At 39.8% G+C, this 24,155-nt stretch overlaps 1 protein-coding gene across 3 annotated transcripts in view; it reads right to left on the bottom strand.

Moving 5' to 3' along the window:
• Mctp (multiple C2 domain and transmembrane region protein) overlaps nucleotides 1-24,155 on the bottom strand; it is a 1,410,470-nt gene that overhangs the window by 130,694 nt on the left and 1,255,621 nt on the right. Inside the window, exon 17 of one of the 3 annotated variants that reach the window (XM_068227784.1) lies at nucleotides 18,537-18,549. The exons of 1 other annotated variant lie outside the window; for it this stretch is intronic. In XM_068227784.1, the coding sequence (XP_068083885.1) occupies nucleotides 18,537-18,549 (13 nt within the window). Of the gene's footprint in view, nucleotides 1-18,536; nucleotides 18,550-21,158; nucleotides 21,318-24,155 lie in introns of all 3 variants that reach the window. One more of the 3 variants, XM_067148395.2, reaches the window with a different exon arrangement.

Raw genomic sequence — 24,155 nt, 5'->3', positions numbered from 1 at the left:
ATTTACTCCAGCTTCTTTGATGTTTAAGTTTGTTCCCAACACGCCGCTCTCTAACCTCTGGTCTCTGAGTGACATTCTGCCCGAGACAATAGATCCGGACAACATTAAAGATCTTTGGAAGAAGGCTAAAGCTAATCTTAAAGTATCTCATGAAAAGGTTAGGGGAAGGTATGATCGTGGACGGAGACCCACCCCTTTAAAGGTAGGTGACCAAGTAATGGTCAAAAATTTTGTTCCCGCGGGCAAGCTTGCCCCCAGATTCCATGGGCCATGTGTTATTCTCGATTTCCTCACCCCGGTTACGTTGTTATTAAGCAATCCAGCCACCGAGAGGATATTTAGGGTTCACCTGTCCCAGGTGAAACCGGTGTAATTTCTGTGTTAACTTGCTTCATATTATTTTGAAAGGATATGAAGGTTATATTTTTTTTTGAGTGTCGCTTTTAAGGCATTCTGCCCCTTCTGTAATATTTTGGTTTTAGATGTAAGCCTTTTGTAAAACCTGCCCCGATCCGTTAAACTGCCATCCTGTCCTTGCCACGGCCATTACCACGCTCCCGTCTCCTGCTCCACCTTACACAGTGGCTTAACTTATGCCATGGATATTTGCACGCCGCTGGCCCCTCAACCTCTCCACAAGCCTGTACCCTCAAAGAAGATGATAGTCCAACACAATTCTGCCGCCTAGCTTTAATGTTTCAGTGCCCCCGCAGCCGCGCGGCGCTGTCCCGCGGCTGGGTTCGAGGACGGGCCCCCTCGGCCCCAGCGAGGACGACATGTGCACGGCGAGCCGGAGCTCTCCTCCCGGCCTAGGCTGATGTGCGGCGCACGACCTGCTACTTGCCCGCAGCCTGTATATGTTCACCGCGGGCGCGGCGTGCTTCAACACCTCTGCTCCCCTCATAGTGCGGGCGAGCGGTATCTCAGGGTACTTGAGGGGTCCGAGCGGTTCCCTTTGGATGCAAGCTGCAACGGCCGGTCTGGCCATCCAACTTAGCCTACATCAACTACATGGACAGTCACTATAAGAGATGACTACACTTGGGAATTCAACAACAAATTTGGTGGACATTGCAAAATTTTTCATCACCTTTTAAAAGATTATCTTCAGAAATTCGCCTTCTACAAACATAAATACCTTACGTTCCCAATTACTACAAAATTTTGGAACTGAATTAAGAAATTTCTCAAATACTTCTGCAATTTATTTTAATATCAACATCAAAACTTGGACCTTATTTTCAAACAAAAGTTTATGTTCTTCTGTGTTACCCCTTGGAGGAACTTTTGGGGGGGGGAGGTCTGTACCGGGTGGTACACCTCCACGCCGCTAATTTAAATGCGCGCCAGTTAAAACTCCTCTGCTGGAGGAAGTCTGAACTTTATTGACGGTATTAATTTTCTACCTTCTCAGAAGATGTCACTACCTGTAAATTTTGGAGTTTTAGAACTGTGTCACTTTTGATGTGTTTTTGTTTCGCTTGAAGTAAGAAGTGTGAACTTTCTCTTCTAGAGGACACTACTGAAGATCTACAATAGTGCAACCTAGTGCGGAGTCAAAGAACTATTTTTTTTGGAGAAAATTTAATTTCAAGAGTTTGTTCTTTGTTAAATTTCTTTCTGTCATTGTTTAAGTTGGCGATATTTACCCCTTTCTTCCCCTTGTTATGAATGTATCCAATCCCGAATTTCTTCTATTAATTTCTGACCAATCTGGTGTATCTTCCCCCAACTTGAATCTGTTGCGGGGTCCTACCCAATAAAGAGTTTGTGGGAGGGTGTTTTCTTTCCCCTAACGCCTAGAACCTTCCGCGAGAGGATATAAACTGCTGATTTTCGGGTCTCCGGGCCACTTCTGTTCCATCTTTCAGTGCGTAAGGTACACAGCAGTGGGCGGGAAGCGCCTCTTTCTTCTCCAGCCGTTCAACACAAGGTAATGGCCAATTAATAACTTCTTTCGTTGCTAGATTAGCAGTTTAACTCTCGGGGCAGGTTCTAGGCCTTCCACCATGTAACTTTCCTTTAAAATGTAAAAACTACTGGTATCTATTCTAGCTTTCAAACGACATATCGGGATAGAGAGTGCTTAACCCTCTCGAGCTCCCACTCACATCGTCTTGAGGTTAACTTATTTTTCTCAACCTATTCTTCCGTAATGTAATGTAAATTGCTATTAAGTCACCTCTGTAGTATGGGATTAGCCCTTGTATTAATGGCCTAGTGCCAAGTAGGTCTTAAGCAAAGTGTATTAGGAGTGCAAATTCGCCTCCTCTCAAATTGTATTTTAGAGGTCATGTATTAACCTTTCTGTCATTTAACAGACCTCAGTAGGTTGGGTATTTTACCCCTGTGTATACGTCCTTGGAGGACAGCTTAAAAGTGGAGTTTGGAGTGGCCTATGATAGGCTTGTATTTTAAGGGGAAGTTGCCCTTTATTGAAAATTGTGTCTCTGCCTCAAGGAGGCTTTTGGGTGTAATTGGAAGCAAATGTTTCTGGCATGTTTGGGGGTTTTCGGCCCCTTTGTTGTATGGTGTTCATTGTAAGGTTGGGCTCCTTGCTCAAGAATTATGTTTCTGACTTTTGAAGCCCCAAACGGGGTACCTATGTAAATGTATTTTTCAATCGTGTTTCGGCTACTAAGTACCTGTTCTATTTGTTGTTACCTAATTTTGCAAAGAAAATATAACCTTGTTAAATTTTAAAATTAATTTCACTTTAGTAGCTTGAGACCTATTCACCACCCAGCACCTTCTTTCATGCATAACTACCACCAAAACACGGTAACAATAATCATCATCATCATCATCATCATCATCATCATCATCATCATCATCTCCCATGATTTGGCTCCACTAGACCTGTAACTCTGTTCCATTCCAGGTTCTTCTTGAAATAAAATATTTTCTCATGTGTTATTAAATGACTTTTATATCTTAACATTATGTCTGTAATATAAGTGGTGTTGATGGATGGAATTAGTGTGGAAATGATAAAGACTATTGGACCTATTGGATTACAATGAGTGTACATATTGTTAAAGGACATATGGAAACAGAAATGTGGGCCAGAAAACTGGGGAAAGGGAATAATAAAACCAGTCTTTAACACATTGGTGATGGGCTCCGAGAATTCTCATAGTTCTTCGGCCGACCGTATGTGATGGGCCCCAAGAATTCTCGTTTTTATGTACCTTGTGTTTCCTTGATTGCTGCTACAACCTGGTGGTGAAATTATAAGTTTCAAATGGTTTAGTCATTGAATAAATAACATAAGGCAACTATTGCCTCATCACCTTTTTTCTTTAAACCTTCATTACAAAATAATATCGGATATGTCAAGCTATTCCTTGGGGCTTCAGTGTAGCTGTCAACATGGCGCAGGGCAAGGAGTTGCTAACAGATATGGATATTTGTGATGAATTACGTGCAGACCGGGTATCAGGGATGTGAATTAGATATTTCTAATTGTGTGAGTGATTCTGACAATGCTTTTGATCCTTCTATGTCAAATTGTGGACAAAAATCTCATGCGTTGGAATACAGCAGGGACTCAGATGCACACAAGTCGAGTTCAAATAGCACTTGTAGTATGTAGTACATACAGAAACAGTCAGATAATCCAGTTCGTAATTTAGAAGTTTGAGGTTGATATCTAGAATATTTTTCGCATTACATGAGTTTGAGTACAGCAGTGTAAATTTGTTCTTGCAGGCTTGAAATATCCGGTCAATGTGGGGTAGCAGTCTCTGTTCAGACCCGGTCACCAATGTGTTAAGAAGGATGACAAAAAATTGTGTGATAACTACCTATGTATAGAGGAATCACTCTCTTGTCACAAGTGGCACAAATGCTGGAAATAATATTTGAGAGGGGAATGAGAAGAAAGGTACAAGGAGAGTTGCAAGAAGATCAGTATGGCTTTAGAAATAGAAGATCTACAGTGGATCCAATCTTCAAGATGTGGCGATTAACAGAAAAGAACTGGAAATATGGAAAAGATCTGGTAATAACCTTCATAGATCTAATAAAGGTGATAGTGTTCTCAGGGAGAAGGTTTGGGAAATCATGGTCAAAAAGAGACTGGGTACACAAACTGTAGAAATGGTGCATGCAATGTACAAAAACTGTGTCAACAGCGTACAGACTTTGCTTGGAAAGACAAAATGGTTTAGAAATGAAACTGGACTAAGGCAGGAGAGTGTGCTATATCACCTCTTTTGTTTCTAATGGTTATGGACAAAATTAAAGGAGACAAAGGAAGCATATTGGGAATAGGGAGATGAAGTTATTACTATTTGCAAATGGTATTGTGGTCTGGGGGACAAACAGCAAAGAAGTACAAGAACAACATGATGCACTGAACAAGAAAATAGAAAATTATGCTATGAAGATCAGCACAGAAAAACGCAAGACCATAGTGACATCAAGAGGAGAAAGACAAGGGAAAGGCATTGTGGAAATTGGTGGTCAAAACCTTGAAATTGTTGACAGTTTCAAATACCTAGGGAGTGTATTAATGCTGGATAAGGGGAAAGAGGATGATGATGATATAAATGGTGTTGAACTCATTGAAAATGTTTTCACATTCTCCCTATTTACAATTCGAGAAACATTACTTGTGATCAAGTATGGTACTCTAATATTGCTAGTAGTTTAAAGTAAGTACAGTGAACCTGGAAGAAATTCATAGCAAGTAACAACTGCAATCAACATTAAGAGAAAAAAAACATGTTCTCAATTTCTGAAACTGGAAGAGAAGATCCAAATGCTGGAGGATCCACGGAGAAGGAGGGCAGGACAGGTGGTACCATCTTCTTCTGCTTCTCTTAATAAACTTGCACCTCACACAGACATTACAGCTGCACCTAGCAGTCAGTGGAGGAGACATTATTCTGAAGTTTCCGGCTCAGTAAGATCAGTCGTTTCCAAGATCGATAAGCGACACAAACTAACAGTGACGTCTAAAATAAATGAATCTGCAGAAGGAATAAAGGTGGTATTGAAAAGTAAATTAAATCAAACTATAATGAATGTTCGAATTAAGGCTTTTAAGGCACTTAAAGATGGAAGAGTACTTATTGCGACAGGAAGCAAAGAAGAGATAGAAGTCCTGATATCAGCAATAAATTTGAATTGTGGCAACACTCTGGAAGCAAAAGTCTCAAAATTAAGGAACCCAAACTTGGTAATATATAATATCCCTAATGATATAAATAAAGAAAATGCTGAAGAAATAATAAGAACCCAAAACTCAGAATTGGCACTACAGGAGGGAGACATTAAGTCCAAATATATATATATATATATGTCGCTGGTGGTGAGACGTTAATAACGTGAATGTGATAATTTAATTCTTGTCTTGTCATTATGCTAAAATTCTGTAGAATCGCCATTGCAAAAACAAAGGAACATTCAAAGACTTTTTCAAAGAAGTCAATGAAATATTTGTTTTTTGTGAATTTATGTAAAAATATTAATAAGATTTTCAGGACTCATAAGAAAGACATTTAATTATATTTATTTAATTGTTATGATAATATTTTGGTATTGGAGATCTCCTGTAGTTGTCCTTGTTGTAACTTGCAATCTGTTAAACAACCTTTTGTATCAACCTGTATATGCCATGTGGAGGTTTCGATAACGAAATCGCTGCATTTTGCAATCAAAACCTCTAGAATTCGTTGTCTATATTTGGTAATTTGTTTTAATTGGTCAGAATAATGAACTTCTTCATTGGCGAAAATTTTGGGTAGAATTGTAATAGGCTTCCCTGTTTGGCTGTTTGCGTGTTTCTCAATTTCCGGCATTTGGCTCCTCGGTAGGAGCAGGGCTCTTGTCCGCATCTTTGGTTTCCGTACATCCTCACGGTCAGACGCATTTCGGGTGTGGTCCCGTCAGCGGCTCCAGCCACCTCAGGGTAAGCATGTTTCCTTTTCGCGAACTTTAAATTAACATGTAAATTTATTTACTTCGGAGTTTACCTTAGACCCTGGTTTTTGCTGTTTTGTTTTGTAGTGCCTTAGTTCATCAGTTAGGCATATCCTGTTATTTTGGAGGCAATTCCCTTTCATTAACCTTTTTAATTGTGTCATGTAAAATTTATTTTTCCATCCGGAGTTGCCTCCTGTAGTCCTGCATCGATTTAATGTATGCTGTTTGGAGCTATCTGTCTCTCACTGATGTGTATTAGGAAGGCAGCAACTCTAAAGGCCTCTGCATTAGATTTTAAATTCCTTTGTCAATTTTCCTTGTAAATTAAATGTAATAATCTGTAAATCTCCTTTTCTATTTTGCTTGTATGATTGTTGTATATTCCCTGTTAAATTTTCCTTGTAAATTTTAATTGTAGAAGTTTGATCTCATTTTCTTAAATGTCGCTGAACAGATTCTTGTGGAGATGAACTTGTAATATACAATTTTGGTTTTCTGAAGAACTATAAATACGAGCCTAACGGTTCATTTCCTCTTTGTTTTTCTTTATTGATCTTGTTACTTTATTTTAAATTGCTGTTATTCAATTATGTTAAAATTTTCTTATTTGTTAGTAAATGCAGTCTAAAGGGTAACCGTTTACACGTCTATTTCCCTACAACGTCATGTAAGATTACAAACTCTTAGGGATCCCAGTCCACTTCCCACATCCTTTCTCTAGTTGTCATGTTGGTAATCCTGCTTACCTTTGCTTCTAGCCATGTGTGTGTTTTCAAAACTTGCGATGTTATAATTGGTGTCTTATTGGTTGACATATGAACGTTCTAGTTTATTACTTTGATTTATGTGTGCTTTAAATTAATGTGACCAGCTCCAAAAGTGTGTGTGTGTGTGTGTGTGTGTGCGTGCGCGCACGTGAGACAATGCATAACTAATGGAATAACTAGAATTTACTTGTGGAAATGAATTCACAAGTCCGAAAGAAACTATTGAAGCATGAACTCAAAATGAGTTGGGTAATATGTCATTCAGAATACTAAATTGCACCCATCAGCTGCTTCAAGAGCAGTCGATATAACCACAGACAAGATAATTGTGGATCAGAAGAAACCTGCCACTGTGTGCAAGAAGACATGAGTTGAAAGAATTCACAGCTACCTCACCAGACTTCAGTCTCCTAAGGTTCTCATTAGTGGAGATGAAAGTTAATACCTTGGGACACATGAATATAAATACAACTATATGTGCCTTGCCCGCAAATTGCCACGTGAATAGAATCAATTAATATTCCATGGTTTCCCATTTCTCTATGTAATGTTTGGGCGCCAGCGTTACAGTTTTAAACAAAACTGTAAAGCAAAATTTATATTTACTAGCATAGAGACTTATACTTAAAACACAGAGGTAGGATTTTAAATAATTAACCACCATTAAGTATCGCTTGAGAAAGAAAATTAACGCAATATAAAATAAAAAGAATTTATTATACAAAAATGAGATGAATCGGAAAAGTTCCTTTAAGCTTGGAGGGATTTTAGAATTTATGTTACTGAAATTAACTGTTGCTTGCTTTATCTAATTGAGGCTCACCAATTACAGCTTCCGTTGAGGTCATCTATATTCCGTGGTTACTCGTTCCCCTCTTCTCGTTTTAGAATTGGCTCCATGGACATCCTTCCTTCCTTCTGTGATATGGTTTGGGCTATCTGGACTAGCACTCCCTAATTGCCTAGTCTTTAAATTAAACATTAGCCCTATACTTGTGAAAATTGATCACCGTTGATCGTAGGAGGAGAAAATTCAGAGTTATGAATTTTTCCATGTTATCAGAAATCTCAATACAACTTAGCTATTCTACTGATACAATACAGACTTGTACCAAATTCCGTGGACTTGAACTAAACGTAGTTCTTCATCCAGAATAATTACAGAATATATCACAAGCCATAAGCTTGTTTCATCTCGCCCTGATCCGACAGCTTCAGAGCAGCTAAATACTCTCGAAGCGACAACACACTGTACGAAAATAACTATGTCTCGAAGCGACCACTCACTGTCTCAAAAATAACAAAGTAGTTGTTGTTGTGTGTCTTCATGCTAGATAATATATCTCTGGGCTCTCCCCACTCTTGGTAACAGCTAAATACCAAATCTCTATACAACGAAGCATCTGATTCGTAGATCCTATTATCATCTCCCTCTCTTGATACTTCACAAGTAACCAGTAGGCGTGGCGATGATGTAGTTGCCTGGCTTGCTAGCCTTGCACGCGGGTCGCTGTGTATTACCTTTGCTCATGAGTTAAACCCATGAGTCATCCAACTTCCCCGCTTCAAGAATAACTTATCCGTGTACACAAGTATGAGATGAAATGACACCAACTCTGTCTCAACATTGATCATATTTACAGTACATAATGAATTCCTATCCTACATAATATAATAATTTAAATAAGAAATGATGTTCTAATATGTACTGTACCGGGCGGTACACCTCCACGCCGCTTATTTAAAATTCGCGCCAAATTTAAACTCCTCTGCTGGAGGAAGTCTGAACTTTATCTACGGTATTAATTTTCAAGTTACCCAGAAGATGTCACTACTTGGAAATTTTGAAGTTTCTGAACTGGGTCGTTTTCGACGTATTTTTGTTTTGCTTGTAGTAAAGAGTGTGAACTTTCTCTTCTAGAGGACACTACTGAAGAACTACAATAGTGCACCCTAGTGCAAGGTGAAAGAACTGCTTTTTGGAGAAATTTTTATTTCAAAAGTTTGTTTCTTGTTAAATTTCTTTCTGTTATTGTTTAAGTTGGCTGTATACCCCTTTCTTTCCCCTTGTTTTGAATTTAGCCAATCCTGAATTTCTCGAATTAATTTTCCACCAATAATATGTTTCTTCTTCGTATTGTGTAGGGGTTTTCTTGGTGAACCAATAAAATCCTTGTGGGAGGGTGTTCTCATTCCAAAAACGCCTCGAACTTTCCGCGAGAGTATATAAACTGCTGATTTTCGGGTCTCGGTGCCACTTCAGTACCATCTTTCAGTGTGTAAAGTACATAGCAGGGGGCGGGAAGCACCTCTTTCTTCGGGCAGCAGTTCAACAACCAGGTAATGGCCATTTAATAACTTCTTTTCTTGCTAGCTCAGCAGTTTAACTCTCGGGGCGGGTCCGAAGCGTTTCCACCATGTAACTTTTCCTAAAATGTAAAGACACCTTGTATTTATTCTATCTTTTAAGCTACATATTGGGATAGAGAGTGATTAACCCTCTTGAGCTCCCGCTCATATTGTTTTGAGGTGAACTTATTTCTCACAACCGATTCTTCCTTAATGTAATGTAAATTGTTCTTTTCTAAAGTCACCTCCGTAGTATGGGATTAGCCCTTGCATTAGTGGCCTACAGCCAGATTAGGTTTTAAAACAAAATGTATTAGGAGTGCAGTTCGCCTCCTCTCAAATTGTTATTTTAGAGGTCATGTAATTAACCTTTTTCTCACTTAATAGGCCTCAGTAGGTTGGGTATTTTACCCCTGTGTTTATGTCCTTACAGGACAACTTGAAGGTGGAGTTTGGTGTGGCCTTTGATAGGCTTAAAGTTGAGAGCGAGTGGCTCTTTCTCGAAAATTGAGTGTTGTATGCCTCGAGGAGGCTTTTCTGTGTAATTGGGAGCAAGTGCTCCTGGGCATTATTGGGGTCTTCTGCCCCTTTGTTGAATTTCTGTATATCGTAAGATTGGGCTAATTGTTCAAGTATTGTGGGCTTGGCTCTCGGAGCACATCCTGTAACTCTGTAATTGTATATTCTCGAATAGTGGCTTTGCTACTCTGTACCTGCCATGCTTGTTATTCCTAGATTTTACAAAGAAAATATAAACTTGTTAAATTTTACATTAACTTTAATTTCGTAGCTTGAGACCCGTTCACACCCGCACCTTCTTTCACCTCTACCTACCACAAAAATACGGTAACAAGTGGTAGCAGAGCGTGGTTGAATGGGTCTCAATTTAGCCCCTTTTGACGGCTAAACATTGCTTTGATCTGAACTCTAACAATTTTCTCAGTTGCTGGAATTTTTGATTTGTCCTGTTTCAAAATTGTTCTGTCATCATGCCCGGCCCTTGCGATGTTCTCCATCTTAACTATTTGCGCAAGGAGGAGTTGATCTATGAATTGACTATCAGAAATGTGCAATCTGGAGGCACGGTTGCAGTAGACACAAACAAACTTAGAGAGTCCCTTGATTTGCCCATTTCCATCCCCACTTTGGGAGAGAAAGAAATTGACGACTCTCTTTCCACGATCATCGAGAATATTACTGGGCTAGCATCTGTAGTTAGTTTTTTTTGATGAAAATGATCCTTCTCCTAATCAAATTAAGCGTGTGCAAGCCAGGCTATTTCATTTTTCAAATAGAGTTAACCATCTGTTGTCTCTGAAGTTGAATGACGTTCAGAGGAAGGAAGCTAGTACGGTGCATGAAAATATTTCTGAATTATCTAATAAGGTCACTCAATTGTTAACTGGGGAAGTTCCTCCCAAAATTGTTCAACCCGCTACGGTGAATGTAGGTAGCGAGGAAGAGCCTCCTAAGGGAGAAGTCAATAGGAAAACCGTTACAGCTCAAACTATCTCTGCCCCATTGGACAACGAGTCTGAACGCCGTACGTCGTTGAATAATGTACGTTCTGAACTAACTTCTTTGCCACTGAAACCTTTACCTACTATGCCACCTGGGTTCAGCAGCTTGCCTCATCAATTAGCAATGTTGCTCAGAGGTATCTCTAAGTTTTCTGTTAATACCACCAGTGAAGTTATTTCATTCTTAAGGTTTTTAGTTGAATTTCAGGACCATGCCCTTGTTTTTTCTCTTTCTCCGTGTCAAATTTTACAGATAATTTATCCTTATGCAATTGGTATTCTCCCAGATAAAATAGTAAGAGCCATTGCCGAGCAATCATCGATCGAAGACTTCCACGCCCACTTGCTAGCTAACTTCATCCCGGCTAGGGCAAGGTCCTCCCTTATTCAGAAGTACTATTATCGGGTACAGCTCTTGGATGAAAACTTGGCAGATTTCATCCAAGATATTAAGTTCTATACTAGGGTGTTTGCTCTTCACTTCCCTGAGGATCAGATTGTACAAGCTATTGTGGAAGGCATTTCACCATCCTATAGGTCATATTTGTGTTTCGCGGCTTGCCCGCAAACTTTCTCTGAACTCGAAGCATTGGCCGTCTCAGCGGAAGGAGTTAGATACGCCGATTCTTTGCGTGTCGCGAAAGAACCCCCTCCTTCTTTTAGTAATCTTCGCCCTCCACCTCGCCGACCCCTTACACCCCGTAAATGTTATGCTTGCGGGTCGCCTGACCACCTTCGCAATAAGTGTCCATCAATCAAGTCTAGTGGGACAAGGAATGGAGCTGGTTCATCACAAGGCTGTTTTAAATGTGGGGCTTTCTCACATATCGCCAAGAATTGCCCAAATTCAAATAGCACCCCTTCCTGCTCAACTTCTGGTGCAAATTCCACCAATGCCAATAATAAAAATTGACTAGTGGCTTCGGCTGAGTCGACTAATCCATCTTTCCGAGGCTCAGCCCCTGGTAAACAGATCGAAAATTCAGGGAACGTTCAATCTGCAAATCCATCTTTTGAATGCCCCAAAGAGTGTCTTAGGATTGCGGCAGATACCCCGCACCGGTCCCCTTTCTCAAAATTGAGTTAAATAATGAGCCTATAACAGCCCTATTAGATTCAGGCAGTGTTTGTTCTATTATTTCGGCTCAATGGTATGCAAAACTGAAATCTGTTTGTAAACTTCCTGACTATTGTTTCTCTTCGATCCAATATGTTTCGGCTAATTCATCTCCCTTAGAAATTCTAGGTTCTTTACAGGTCAAAATACGTATTTTTAAATTTACATGGAAAATCAAATTGTTTGCGGCTAAGCACTTGTCTTGCCCCATCATATTGGGAGCGGACTTCATTTCTCACACTGGTCTTGTGCCCGATCTTCAGAGTAAGTCGTGCACATTCAAATTTGCTTCCTATTGTAAAATCCCCTTGTTAAAATTTAATTCTGCATCATGTTCATCTGTTTCGCCTACCCAGGATGAGATGTTGTTAGACCTTGGACATCTACCTGAGGAGCAGGCTGATAGTATTCGTAAGTTGTGTCAGTCGTTTCCAGAGGTGTTCTCTGATACTCTTGGTGTTACTGACCTTATTGAATACAAAATTGAGGTCACGGATTCGATTCCTGACCGTTTTCCACCTTATAGGCTATCTCCACCTAAAATGAAGGCTCTGAAAGAAATTATCGATCAGATGTTGAAGGATGGTATTATTAGGCCCTCTAAGTCGGCATATTCTTCGCCTATTTTTCTAGTCCCGAAACCCCAAGGGGGCTTCAGGCCTGTCATTGATTATAGGGCTCTCAATCGGAAGGTGGTGTTACAATCTGTGCCCCTTCCGGACCTTCATTCTTGCTTTTCATGGTTTCGTAAGGCCAAGTTCTTTACTATCTTGGACCTGAATCAGGCCTACAATCAAATTCCCCTAGCGGAAGAGTCTAAACATCTTACAGCTTTTGCCACGGATTGGAATTTGTATGAATACAACCGCGTGCCTTTCGGGCTCCCCACGGGAGCAGCTGTACTCACTAGGCTGCTAGATAGGGTCTTCTCCGACATCAAATTTGAGTACTTGTATCACTACTTGGATGATGTCGTCATATTTTCGGAGACCTTTGAAGAACATCTAGATCATCTGCGAGAAGTTCTCAATCGCCTTCGTATGGCTGGGTTAACTGTCAAGTTGTCCAAGGTTGCCTTTGCTAAGCCATCTATGTCATTCCTAGGGCATATTGTGTCACCTGATGGTGTTGCCGTCGATCATTCTAGAACACAGGCCATCCGTGATTTTAAACCTCCCAAGGACATTAAAGGTATCGCCAGGTTCATTGGTATGGTGAATTTCTTCAGGAAGTTTATTCCTAACTTCGCTAATAGAGCGGCGCCCTTGAACCTTCTTCGCAGGAAAGGCATCAAATTCGAGTGGGGACCTTCTCAACAAGCCGCTTTTGAAGATCTCAAATTAGCTCTCTGTAATGCCCCTGTCCTTGTTATGCCTGATTTCTCGAAGAAATTCATCGTCCAAACCGACGCGTCGGCGGCGGCGGTAGCTGCAGTCCTTCTTCAAGAGACTGAACTAGGGAGGCGACCCATCGCCTATGCATCTAGGACTCTATCGGCTCAGGAAGCCAAGTATTCCATCTATGAGCTCGAAGGTTTGGCAGTCTTATTTGCCTTAGAAAAGTTCCGTCTCTATCTGGAACATGTCAAATTCGACCTGGAGACAGATAATCAAGCCTTAAGCTGGGTCTTAGGTAGGCCGCGTCGTACTGGTCGTGTAGCCCGTTGGGCCATCCGAATTTCTGCCTTCCAATTCGATGTCCGGCATATCAGAGGGACCGAAAATGTTGTTGCCGATGGACTCAGCCGTATGTTTTCCAACGACGTCGAGACCCATGAACCGGTCGACAGTTCATCACCTCCCGAGTCCATACTATCTGATGTTAATGCCATCTTAACAGATGCTCCCATGCTCTTTAGGGATATCGAGAAATACCAACGTGAAGATCCGACGCTGGCTCCGATAATGGAAACCCTTTCTTCTGGGGAACATGTTGTCCCTTATGTACTGAGGAATGGTGTTCTGTGTTGCCCTTCGAGGCATGATAAGATCATGAAGGTTGTCGTTCCACCGGTTCTTGTGCCTATGATCTTCAGGTACTATCATGAGACCCCATTAGGAGGGCATCTTGGAATCTTTAAAACTCGTGAAAAGATTCGTGAAAGGTTCATCTGGAAGGGTATGGACGGTGAAATCCGTGAACTAGTAAAAGCTTGTAAATCTTGTTTGCTTAGTAAACCCACCATATCCACCAAGGTCGGCCTTTTGTCTTCGCATCAAGCTTCGCGCCCCATGGAACGCCTGTATATTGATTATGTAGGACCCTTCCCCCAGTCGAAGGGAAATGCCAACAAGTTCATCCTTGTATGTGTAGATGGTTTTACAAGATTTTCCTGGTTATTTCCGACTAAGCTGGCTACCGCTCAGTCCACCATTACTTGTCTAAATTCTATCTTTGCTTCTTTTGGTCCGTGTCAATATATTGTATCTGATAATGCTAAGGCTTTCACATTTCGTAAATTCTGCTTTGACCTGTCCATATCTCATGTGACAACTTCTGCTTATTACCCTCAACCATCTCTGGCTGAACGGGTTAATCGTAATCTCAGGTCCGCGCTTATTGCTTATCATCACGAAGATCTTTCTAGATGGGACACGTCCCTGCATTGGTTAGCTTTTGCTTTGAATTCGGTGGTTCATGAATCTCACAAGTTTACTCCAGCTTCTTTGATGTTTAAGTTCGTTCCCAACACGCCGCTCTCTAACCTCTGTTCTCTGAGTGACATTCTGCCTGAGACAATAGACCAGACAACATTAAAGATCTTTGGAAGAAGGCTAAAGCCAATCTTAAAGTCTCTCATGAAAAGGTTAGGGAAAGATATGATCGTGGACGGAGACCCACCAATTTGAAGGTAGGTGACCAAGTGATGGTCAAGAATTTTGTTCCCGCGGGCAAGCTTGCCCCCAGATTTCATGGGCCGTGTGTCATTCTCGATTTCCTTACGCCGGTTACGTTGTTATTAAGCAATCCAGCCACCGAGAGGATATTTAGGGTTCACCTGTCGCAGGTGAAACCTGTATAATTTCTGTGCTAACTTGCCTCATATAATCTTGAAAGGAATATGAAGGTTATATTTTTTTGAGTTTTCACTTTTAAGGCATTCTGCCCCTTCTATAATATTTTGTTTTATATGTAAGCATTTTGTAAAACCTTCCCCGAACCGTTAAACTGCCATCCTGTCGTTGCCACGGCCATTACCACTCTCCCGTCTCCTGCTCCACAACACACAGTGGCTTATTAATGACATAAATATCTGCACGCCGCTGGCCCCTCAACCTCTCCACAAAGCCTGTGCCCTCAAAAAAAGATGATGGTCCAACAAATTCTGCCGTCGAGCTTTAATGTTTCAGTGCCCCCGCAGCCGCGCGGCGCCGTACCGCTACTGGAATAGAGGAAGGGCCCCCTCTTCTCCAGCGAGGTCGACCAGTGTACGGCGAGCCGGTGCCCTCCTCCCGGCCAAGGCTGATGTGCGGCGCACAACCTGCTACTTGCCCGCAGCCTGTATATGTTCGCCGCGGGCTCGGCGTGCTTCAACACCACTACTCCTCTCATAGTGCGGGCGAGCGGTATCTCTGGGTACTTGAGGGGTCCGAGCGGCCTCCTCTGGACACAAGCTGCAGCGGCCGCTCTGGCCATCCTACTTAATCAACCTTGAAAATATTTAATCAGCTATATGGACATTCCAGTTCAACATTACTACCTTTTCTTGGATTTTACTGCAATACCTGGTGGACTTAGAAAATTTTTCCTCAACTTTAAAAACTAAAGATTTCCTTCTGAATTTAACTTCTACAAACATAAAGACATTACTTCAGCAGTTACTACGAGAATTTTTGAAACTGGATCAAATCAAATTTCAACAATTTTGATAAATGCTTCTGCAATTAATCTCCATATCAACATCATAACTTGGACCTTGTTTTCAAACAAAAGTTTATGTTCTTCTGTGTTACCCCCTTGGAGGAACTTTTCGGGGGGGGAGGTCTGTACAGGGCGGTACACCTCCATGCCGCTTATTTAAAATTCGCGCCAAATTTAAACTCCTCTGCTGGAGGAAGTCTGAACTTTATCTACGGTATTAATTTTCAAGTTACCCAGAAGATGTCACTACTTGGAAATTTTGAAGTTTCTGAACTGGGTCGTTTTCGACGTATTTTTGTTTTGCTTGTAGTAAAGAGTGTGAACTTTCTCTTCTAGAGGACACTACTGAAGAACTACAATAGTGCACCCTAGTGCAAGGTGAAAGAACTGCTTTTTGGAGAAATTTTTATTTCAAAAGTTTGTTTCTTGTTAAATTTCTTTCTGTTATTGTTTAAGTTGGCTGTATACCCCTTTCTTTCCCCTTGTTTTGAATTTAGCCAATCCTGAATTTCTCGAATTAATTTTCCACCAATAATATGTTTCTTCTTCGTATTGTGTAGGGGTTTTCTTGGTGAACCAATAAAATCCTTGTGGGAGGGTGTTCTCATTCCAAAAACGCCTCGAACTTTCCGCGAGAGTATATAAACTGCTGATTTTCGGGTCTCGGTGCCACTTCAGTACCATCTTTCAGTGTGTAAAGTACATAGCAGGGGGCGGGAAGCACCTCTTTCTTCGGGCAGCAGTTCAACAACCAGGTAATGGCCATTTAATAACTTCTTTTCTTGCTAGCTCAGCAGTTTAACTCTCGGGGCGGGTCCGAAGCGTTTCCACCATGTAACTTTTCCTAAAATGTAAAGACACCTTGTATTTATTCTATCTTTTAAGCTACATATTGGGATAGAGAGTGATTAACCCTCTTGAGCTCCCGCTCATATTGTTTTGAGGTGAACTTATTTCTCACAACCGATTCTTCCTTAATGTAATGTAAATTGTTCTTTTCTAAAGTCACCTCCGTAGTATGGGATTAGCCCTTGCATTAGTGGCCTACAGCCAGATTAGGTTTTAAAACAAAATGTATTAGGAGTGCAGTTCGCCTCCTCTCAAATTGTTATTTTAGAGGTCATGTAATTAACCTTTTTCTCACTTAATAGGCCTCAGTAGGTTGGGTATTTTACCCCTGTGTCTATGTCCTTAGAGGACAACTTGAAGGTGGAGTTTGGTGTGGCCTTTGATAGGCTTAAAGTTGAGAGCGAGTGGCTCTTTCTCGAAAATTGAGTGTTGTATGCCTCGAGGAGGCTTTTCTGTGTAATTGGGAGCAAGTGCTCCTGGGCATTATTGGGGTCTTCTGCCCCTTTGTTGAATTTCTGTATATCGTAAGATTGGGCTAATTGTTCAATTATTGTGGGCTTGGCTCTCGGAGCCCATCCTGTAACTCTGTAATTGTATATTCTCGAATAGTGGCTTTGCTACTCTGTACCTGCCATGCTTGTTATTCCTGGATTTTACAAAGAAAATATAACCTTGTTAAATTTTACATTAACTTTAATTTCGTAGCTTGAGACCCGTTCACACCCGCACCTTCTTTCACCTCTACCTACCACAAAAATACGGTAACATGTACAATATGATTCCAAAAGCCTTATTTACAAATGATTGAAGTTGAATTAATATGTCATTATGAATAATTGCCGATGGCAGATAATTTTGATATTGAGTGATATCACGTAAAAGGATTGTACACTAAATTAATATGGCTGGAGAATCCTGGATGGTTACAGCATTAACTGTGCGACGTACAACAGTTATACTAAAGGTGACAAAATATGTGTCAATCATTCATCATTAGACAAATACTATCCAAGCCTACAAGCAGTTTTAAAGAAATATCAAGAAAATACATGTTATTAATGGCCTGAGCAACTAATAAATCCCTGAGCACAACACTCACCCTGAAAAATCACCTATAAGATGCCTACAAATAAACCTGCAACATTCAAAAGCAGAAACACAAAATGTTGTACAACTATTCATGGAATTACAAATTGACATAACATTCTTAAAGGAACCTCACATCTTTGAGAACAAACCCGTAGGAATTCCTACTAAATATAAAATATTTTTCTCTGGAAATAGAAAATGTTGGGCTGTTACTGTCATGCTAAACAATTCAATCAATTCTCTGATCATTTAACAGTTATCTGATGAAGATGCAACTGTTGTTGAAATCAGATAGAATCAGATAGAAAACCAGCTACATATTATGAATGGAGACAGTAGTTCACCAACATTTCAGTCTAGAAGAGGTTTCAGCAATGCCAACTTATCAATATGTAATAAACATATTATGAAGGAAATATGGAATAGGGACTGCACCAGAGAAGAGAGTTGCTGCCACCATAATACTACATTTACAATAGGTCTGTTAGCATCTAAAACAAACTCCACTCATCACAGAATCAGGTATGTGGTAAGGAGAGATGATTACGAATGTTTCAATGAACATTTCATAAATGCAGTAAGAGAACAGTACAACTGCAGAGCAGAAGATTTCGGTCAGCTGGGCGAGGAATTACAGGTCTTAATTTTCGAACAGCCAGACACAGAAGGTACCATCTAAAAATTCCAATTCAAGGTTACAACAACTTGCAACAAATGTTTTAAAATTCATACTCCTTCAACGAGAGCAATTAATGGCAAATCAGTTTCCTGGTTGATTATGGAGCTGACAATAATGAGGAGGAAAGTTAATGCTCAAAGAAGAAGATTTCAGAGAACATCAGGAAATGACTAATTGCACTGAGACAGGAAATTACAATGTCATGAAACAAAGTGACAATATTAGAAAGCCATTAGACAGCAGAAAACAAAATCTTGGAAAGAGTTCTGTAGTTTTACCACAGCTTCTAATCCATGGAATGCTGTGTTCAAATTAGCAGTCCGAAAAGTCAGACACACCTACACACTGTCCACACTTAAGGAAACAGATGGGACCTATACAACAGGTCTAGTTGACACAATGAATTATATTATGGATCACTTTACACCTGCAGATAACGATAAAACCGACACTGAATACAACAGAAGAATAAGAATCAAAATTGTGGAACCACCTAACACAAATGATGACAGGTCTTTTCCAAAAGAAGAAATAAGGGCAATAATAGAGAGTATGGATTGCAAAAAGGCTCCAGGAGAGGATGGGATGACAAGCGATATATTGCTACATATTTTCACCATAGTACCCTTGTATATAAGTGCACTGTACAACAAATGCTTAACAACAGGAATATTTCCTAAAAATTGGAAAAAAGCCAAAATCATCCCAATAATTAAGCCAGGTAAAGAAAACTCAGATGACGTAAGCAAATATTGACTACTCAGCTTATTAAAATGTAATGGCAAAGGTGTTAGAGAAACTGTTTATAAATAGCTTAATGCATCACTTATATTTGAATAATATGCTACACAACAATCAGTTCAGGTTCAGGCCTCAATCCAGCACAGTGGATGCAGTTATGGCCATCAAAGCCTACATAGAGGAGTCACTGTAAAATAAGGACAGTGTCGCTATGATCAGCTTGGACATAGAAGGCGCCTTTGATAGTGCCTGGTAGCCTGGGATTCTTAATGCCTTAAAGGAAATTCGTTGTCCTAAGAACCTCCACTGCTTGATCAGAAGTTACTTAACTAAGAAAAGATGTACATTAACTATTAACAGCTTAGAGATAGAAAGGATCGTAAGCAGAAGATGCCCAAAAGGATATTGCTGCAGACCTGGTCTATGGAATGTTCAGTACGACTCATTATTAAAACTAAACCACAAGAAGGACACTAAAGTGATTGCTTTTGCAAAAGATGTCTTGATCCTGATTAGAGGTGAAAACGCACTGCAAATTGAAAACAAGGCCAATATTGAAATGTTAAAAATCTCCAATCAGGCCAAAGTAAATAAACTATCTTTCAACATAAATAAAACTCAAGTAATGCTCGTGTCTAGAAAGAAAAGTAAAAAAACCACAGATTTGGCATATATCTCAACAATGACAAAATAAAAGAGACTAATTTAACTAAATATTTGGGTATATTAAACAATAGCAGATTCAGATTCAATCGTCATATACAACATGTAGCTGAAAAGTCTACAAAAATTATACACATCTTGTCAAAGTAAGCTAAAATTAATTGGGGATTGCGTTCTAATGTAATGAGTATCATTTACAAAGAAGCAATACTTCCATTACTCTCGTATGGAGTTCCTGTTTGGGTAGATGCATTACATACAAGCTATAAATGTCAACAAAATAAAACGAGTCCAGAGGGCAGTAAATATTAAAGTTATGAAAGCCTTCAAAACGACGTCACATGAAGCATTATGCGTACTAGCTGGAATGACTCCAATTAATATTAAACTTTTGGAAATTGCAAATTCATACAATATTGACATGATACTGTATAGGCTTTTGGGCTATGCCGTGTCAAGAAAGTACGGTGAAATTTCTTTACGTTTCACAGAGATCTGTGCTCTGCGTCATCAAAAGAAAATCTTGTCTGTCCACGAGTAAGGCTTCTTAAACAATATAGTTACAGTTAAAGGAAGAATTAAACATACGAGAGATATCACTGAAACTGACTCTACAAGGAATTACAAAAATTGGCTTTATCCAGCTGAAAATATAATAATACAAGACAAAACAGAAGAAGTACAGTATACATTCCAGATGTATACAGACGGCAGCAAAACCGAGTCAGGTGTCGGGTCTGGAATAGTTATATATATCAATTCTGAATTAACTCACCAACTTAGGTTCAAATTATATGGTAGATACTCAAACTATCAGGGTGAGCAAGTTGCACTAGTGAAGAATCTTGAGAAGTTACAAGACAGACAATATACTGTACATGAAAAATCTGCTGTAATACACACTGACAGTAAAATAACCTTGGATCTTTTATGAAACAACCACAAGCACAATACATTGATAGAAGAAATACAAAGTATTTTATGATATAAATAAATAAGGAAAGAAAGAAAGAAAGAAAGAAAGAAAGAAAGAAAGAAATACCTATCTACCTTCCTCACCAAAAATTGAAATAGAGTTTCTTCAGGAGTATAATAGATTCAATACGCTGTTTGATGAATAATTTTAATTTAGGTTGTTAACTGTCATCGATTCCCTCCTTCTATTCTTTGATCAATATACCTGCTTTAATACATAATTAATTAATTCTGGATGACTAATAAGTATAGATAGTATTTGAAATATGAGCTCAGAGAAGGAAATTCAGTTTGAAACAATGAAGGTCCAATAGAAAACTCTTCTACCGTCTTTAGTCTAAACAAATATAATAAATTTACCTGAACAACGTACTTCAGGTTATTCAATCATGGGAGGTTAAAGAACCTTGACTTCAAAGACAAAAGTATTATTATGGTACAATGAAAATTAATATTCATGTTACTCTCAATACCATCTCGTATCATGTTAGAAATGTTCATATTATGCTCCTTCTGTGATGCCTGTGGAAAAGCTGTGTTAAGTCAGAATGTTAAAGAAGAAATTGCTTGAATCCCAAAGCACCAAAGAAAAGAAACACACAAATTTAAATGGTTACCTTTCTGTTACTTTCAAGGCCTTCTGAACATCCAGGTATTAGGTCTGCTTTGCCATTAATATGATCAAAAAAATGATGATGCTTAAAATGCTCAATCCAACCATTTGGTGCCTTGCAATGCTTTTTCCAGTGTTGGTGTGGAATACACTTCTCCTTAGCCTGCAAAATATGCCCTCTAGTTTGTGTCTGACCCAGCTCTTTAACGTATGCACATTATTTTAATACCACTTACTCCTCTGGTTAAGGCATTCATGTTCAGGAGTTACTGCATATTACAAAATAGTTAGTCTCTTCCAAGTAAAGTGAATGCTAAAAGAAGACTTTCACAACCACTGTTGGAAGAACACAAGCCATTGGTAGCAGTGTTATAGTCTGGGGAATGTGCTTTGTTTCTTCAGGAGTATAACATTATCCATTGAAAATACGTGTTAACGTTATTATTCCTTGAGGGAGGAAATTAATATCTAAGAATTTGCAGCCTGTCATGAAAAGAAGTACAGTTGTTGCCATAAATATAGTAATCACAATACATATTTGAGTCATACTGTTCTGACCTCTTACATTTTACATCGACGGTGCATAGCTCATAAAGTATGTTGCAGGAAGTAAGCTGGCATGGTGAGTATACGAGGTGTATAATAGGTTGTCTGCAAACAATTACTCATTGGAAAGGGGAAAGTTATGACTGTTGGCTTTTGGGCCAAGGGTGGCATATTTCTGAAATAGCACAATTTATGAACTGTTTGATGATGATGCAATACATGTCTGAACAATGACTGAAGGCTTGCTGCACCTGCCCTTGAGCAATAAACCGGTCCTACCACCAGCACTCAGGTCAGTGCTCATCCCATAACTGCACCCTTCACACGGGGTGTCACGGAAGTTTTTTTTGCTATTTGTTTTACGTCGCACCAACAAAGATATGTCTTATGGTGAGGATGAGATAGGAAAGGCCTAGGAAGTGGAAGGAAGCAGCCGTGGCCTTAATTAAGGTACAGCCCCGGCATTTGCCAGGTGTGAAAATGGGAAACCATGGGATACCATCTTCAGGGCTGCCGACAGTGGGGTTCGAACCCACTATCTCCCGATTACTGGATGCTGGCCGCACTTAAGCCACTGTAGCTATTGAGCTTGGTGTCACAGAATTTAGCCTCCACCAAAAGTTCAAATTGAGTCTACCAGCACCCCCAAAAGATTTCCTGAAAACTAGAGTGAGGATCAGCTGTTGTTTTACATATGGTATGAACAAATTTTAAGAACTTATGCCTAAATGTTAAATTAACATAGCGGCAAAGAATGTGCTAACATGGCTCAATAGAGCCATACATAATTCTCCATATCAGTACTGGTTGAAGGAGCTTGAATGAAAGGAAAACACTTAGAATTGTGATGCGCAGCGATATTCCCCTCTATAGGCCTCGGTATTGGGAATACAAGCACATGTTGACAAATGTCAAGAGATGAGGAGAAGGGCAATTAACAAGGGATTACTCTGTAATGGGCCGGAACGGGACTACCGAGATAACGGGAGCCATGGTGAAAAATAGTTGCAAGTTTAAGTCATTGCTTCAGGTTTGTACCTCGGTTCCTGGAAATAACAATGTCCTAGGACCCTGGCACAGTGTGGTTGCGATTGTCAGGTTGTACCATGCTTGAGAGATGTGGTGTATTTAATTTGCAGCATTGGGAAGACTGTGGCACGATTGTGCGCTGCACATTAGTTCCTCATTTTGTGCCATATTAGTGACTTTTTTGAAGACAGACTGTTTTGTCATAACGAAGCCAAAACTATGTACATCCTCAGTAAGTTATGAGAAATAATTTTTATTCTAACAGCAGCACTAACATGTAGTAGCAAGACATGAAAGTGTGAAAATTCTATAGGTAGGTCTGTCTGTTTTGTCAAATGCCCAGAGACTGATTGGAACCTCAAATAGCACCATCAAAAGTGCGGGTAACTATTTTGTAATTGGCGAGCGTGGTTCTATCATCTCATCAAGATGGCTGAGGCTTGAATCACAGTCGATGTATACAAAATGTTTGAAATGGGAAGTCACGTTCTATTGATTCGGATTCTACTCAAAACCATACATCCCGTTGCTAATGATGATAAAATTTAAAATCTCATGAACCCTAAGCTTGTTTACCTTCTTTAGTACTTGTACTTTTGAATCATAACTGCATCATTTATGATGGTATATTTTGAGTATCCAACTATTTCAGACTTACCTTATACTTTAAATGGTGAATGGATGCAGTGGGATACCAAGAAAATAATTTCAGTGGGTGAGGTATAAGTCCAGGCCAGTAACATGTATACGACTTTTTCTTGGGAGGAGGATATGAAAAGAAAGATGGTACTACAGAGTGTGTCCGAGTTCGCATGTTCAAATCTCAGATTGAGTCTGTTTCCCTTAAAAGGGTGTTGTAATGGCAACAGCTCTATGTCATTGCCTTCTGGCACATTAAAAAATTCCTGCGAGACAAAATTGTGACTCTCTGGCGTCTCAGATGTAAGGCATTTTCAGGTGTTTGCTCTATTAACCTGAAAAAACCTTACATCTGATATGTTTTTGATATTTTTGACATGCTCTATTGGTGAAAAATATCTAATTCCCTCCATGGAAAATTAGAATTTTCTATTCTCTGGCGTCTGTTAAGAACTAGTATTTCGGAAGGGAATAATAAATGAAGACAAGGCATATTCAGTGGTGGTGGGGGTGGGGGAAAGTGTCCAAAGAGTCCAGACATCCCAGGAGTTTTAACAAATGTACATTTATTAGGCATTTTATATATAATGTATATTACTATTAGCTTCCGGAATCCACACGAATCCACCACTCTTTTTAGGAGCCAAGGACACTCATCTCCTTATTAGGTATTCCATACCACCTAAACTCTGCAAGTTTGGACATCCACCAAAATGAAATTCTGGATGAAGACCTACTGTAATGCTCCCCCTCCTTCCACAAATTTAACTCCTGGCTGTGCTACTGT

This window comes from Anabrus simplex, chromosome 5, assembly GCF_040414725.1.
Source record: "Anabrus simplex isolate iqAnaSimp1 chromosome 5, ASM4041472v1, whole genome shotgun sequence".
Classification (NCBI taxonomy): domain Eukaryota; kingdom Metazoa; phylum Arthropoda; class Insecta; order Orthoptera; family Tettigoniidae; genus Anabrus; species Anabrus simplex.
This window is presented reverse-complemented; position numbering and strand designations above follow the sequence as displayed.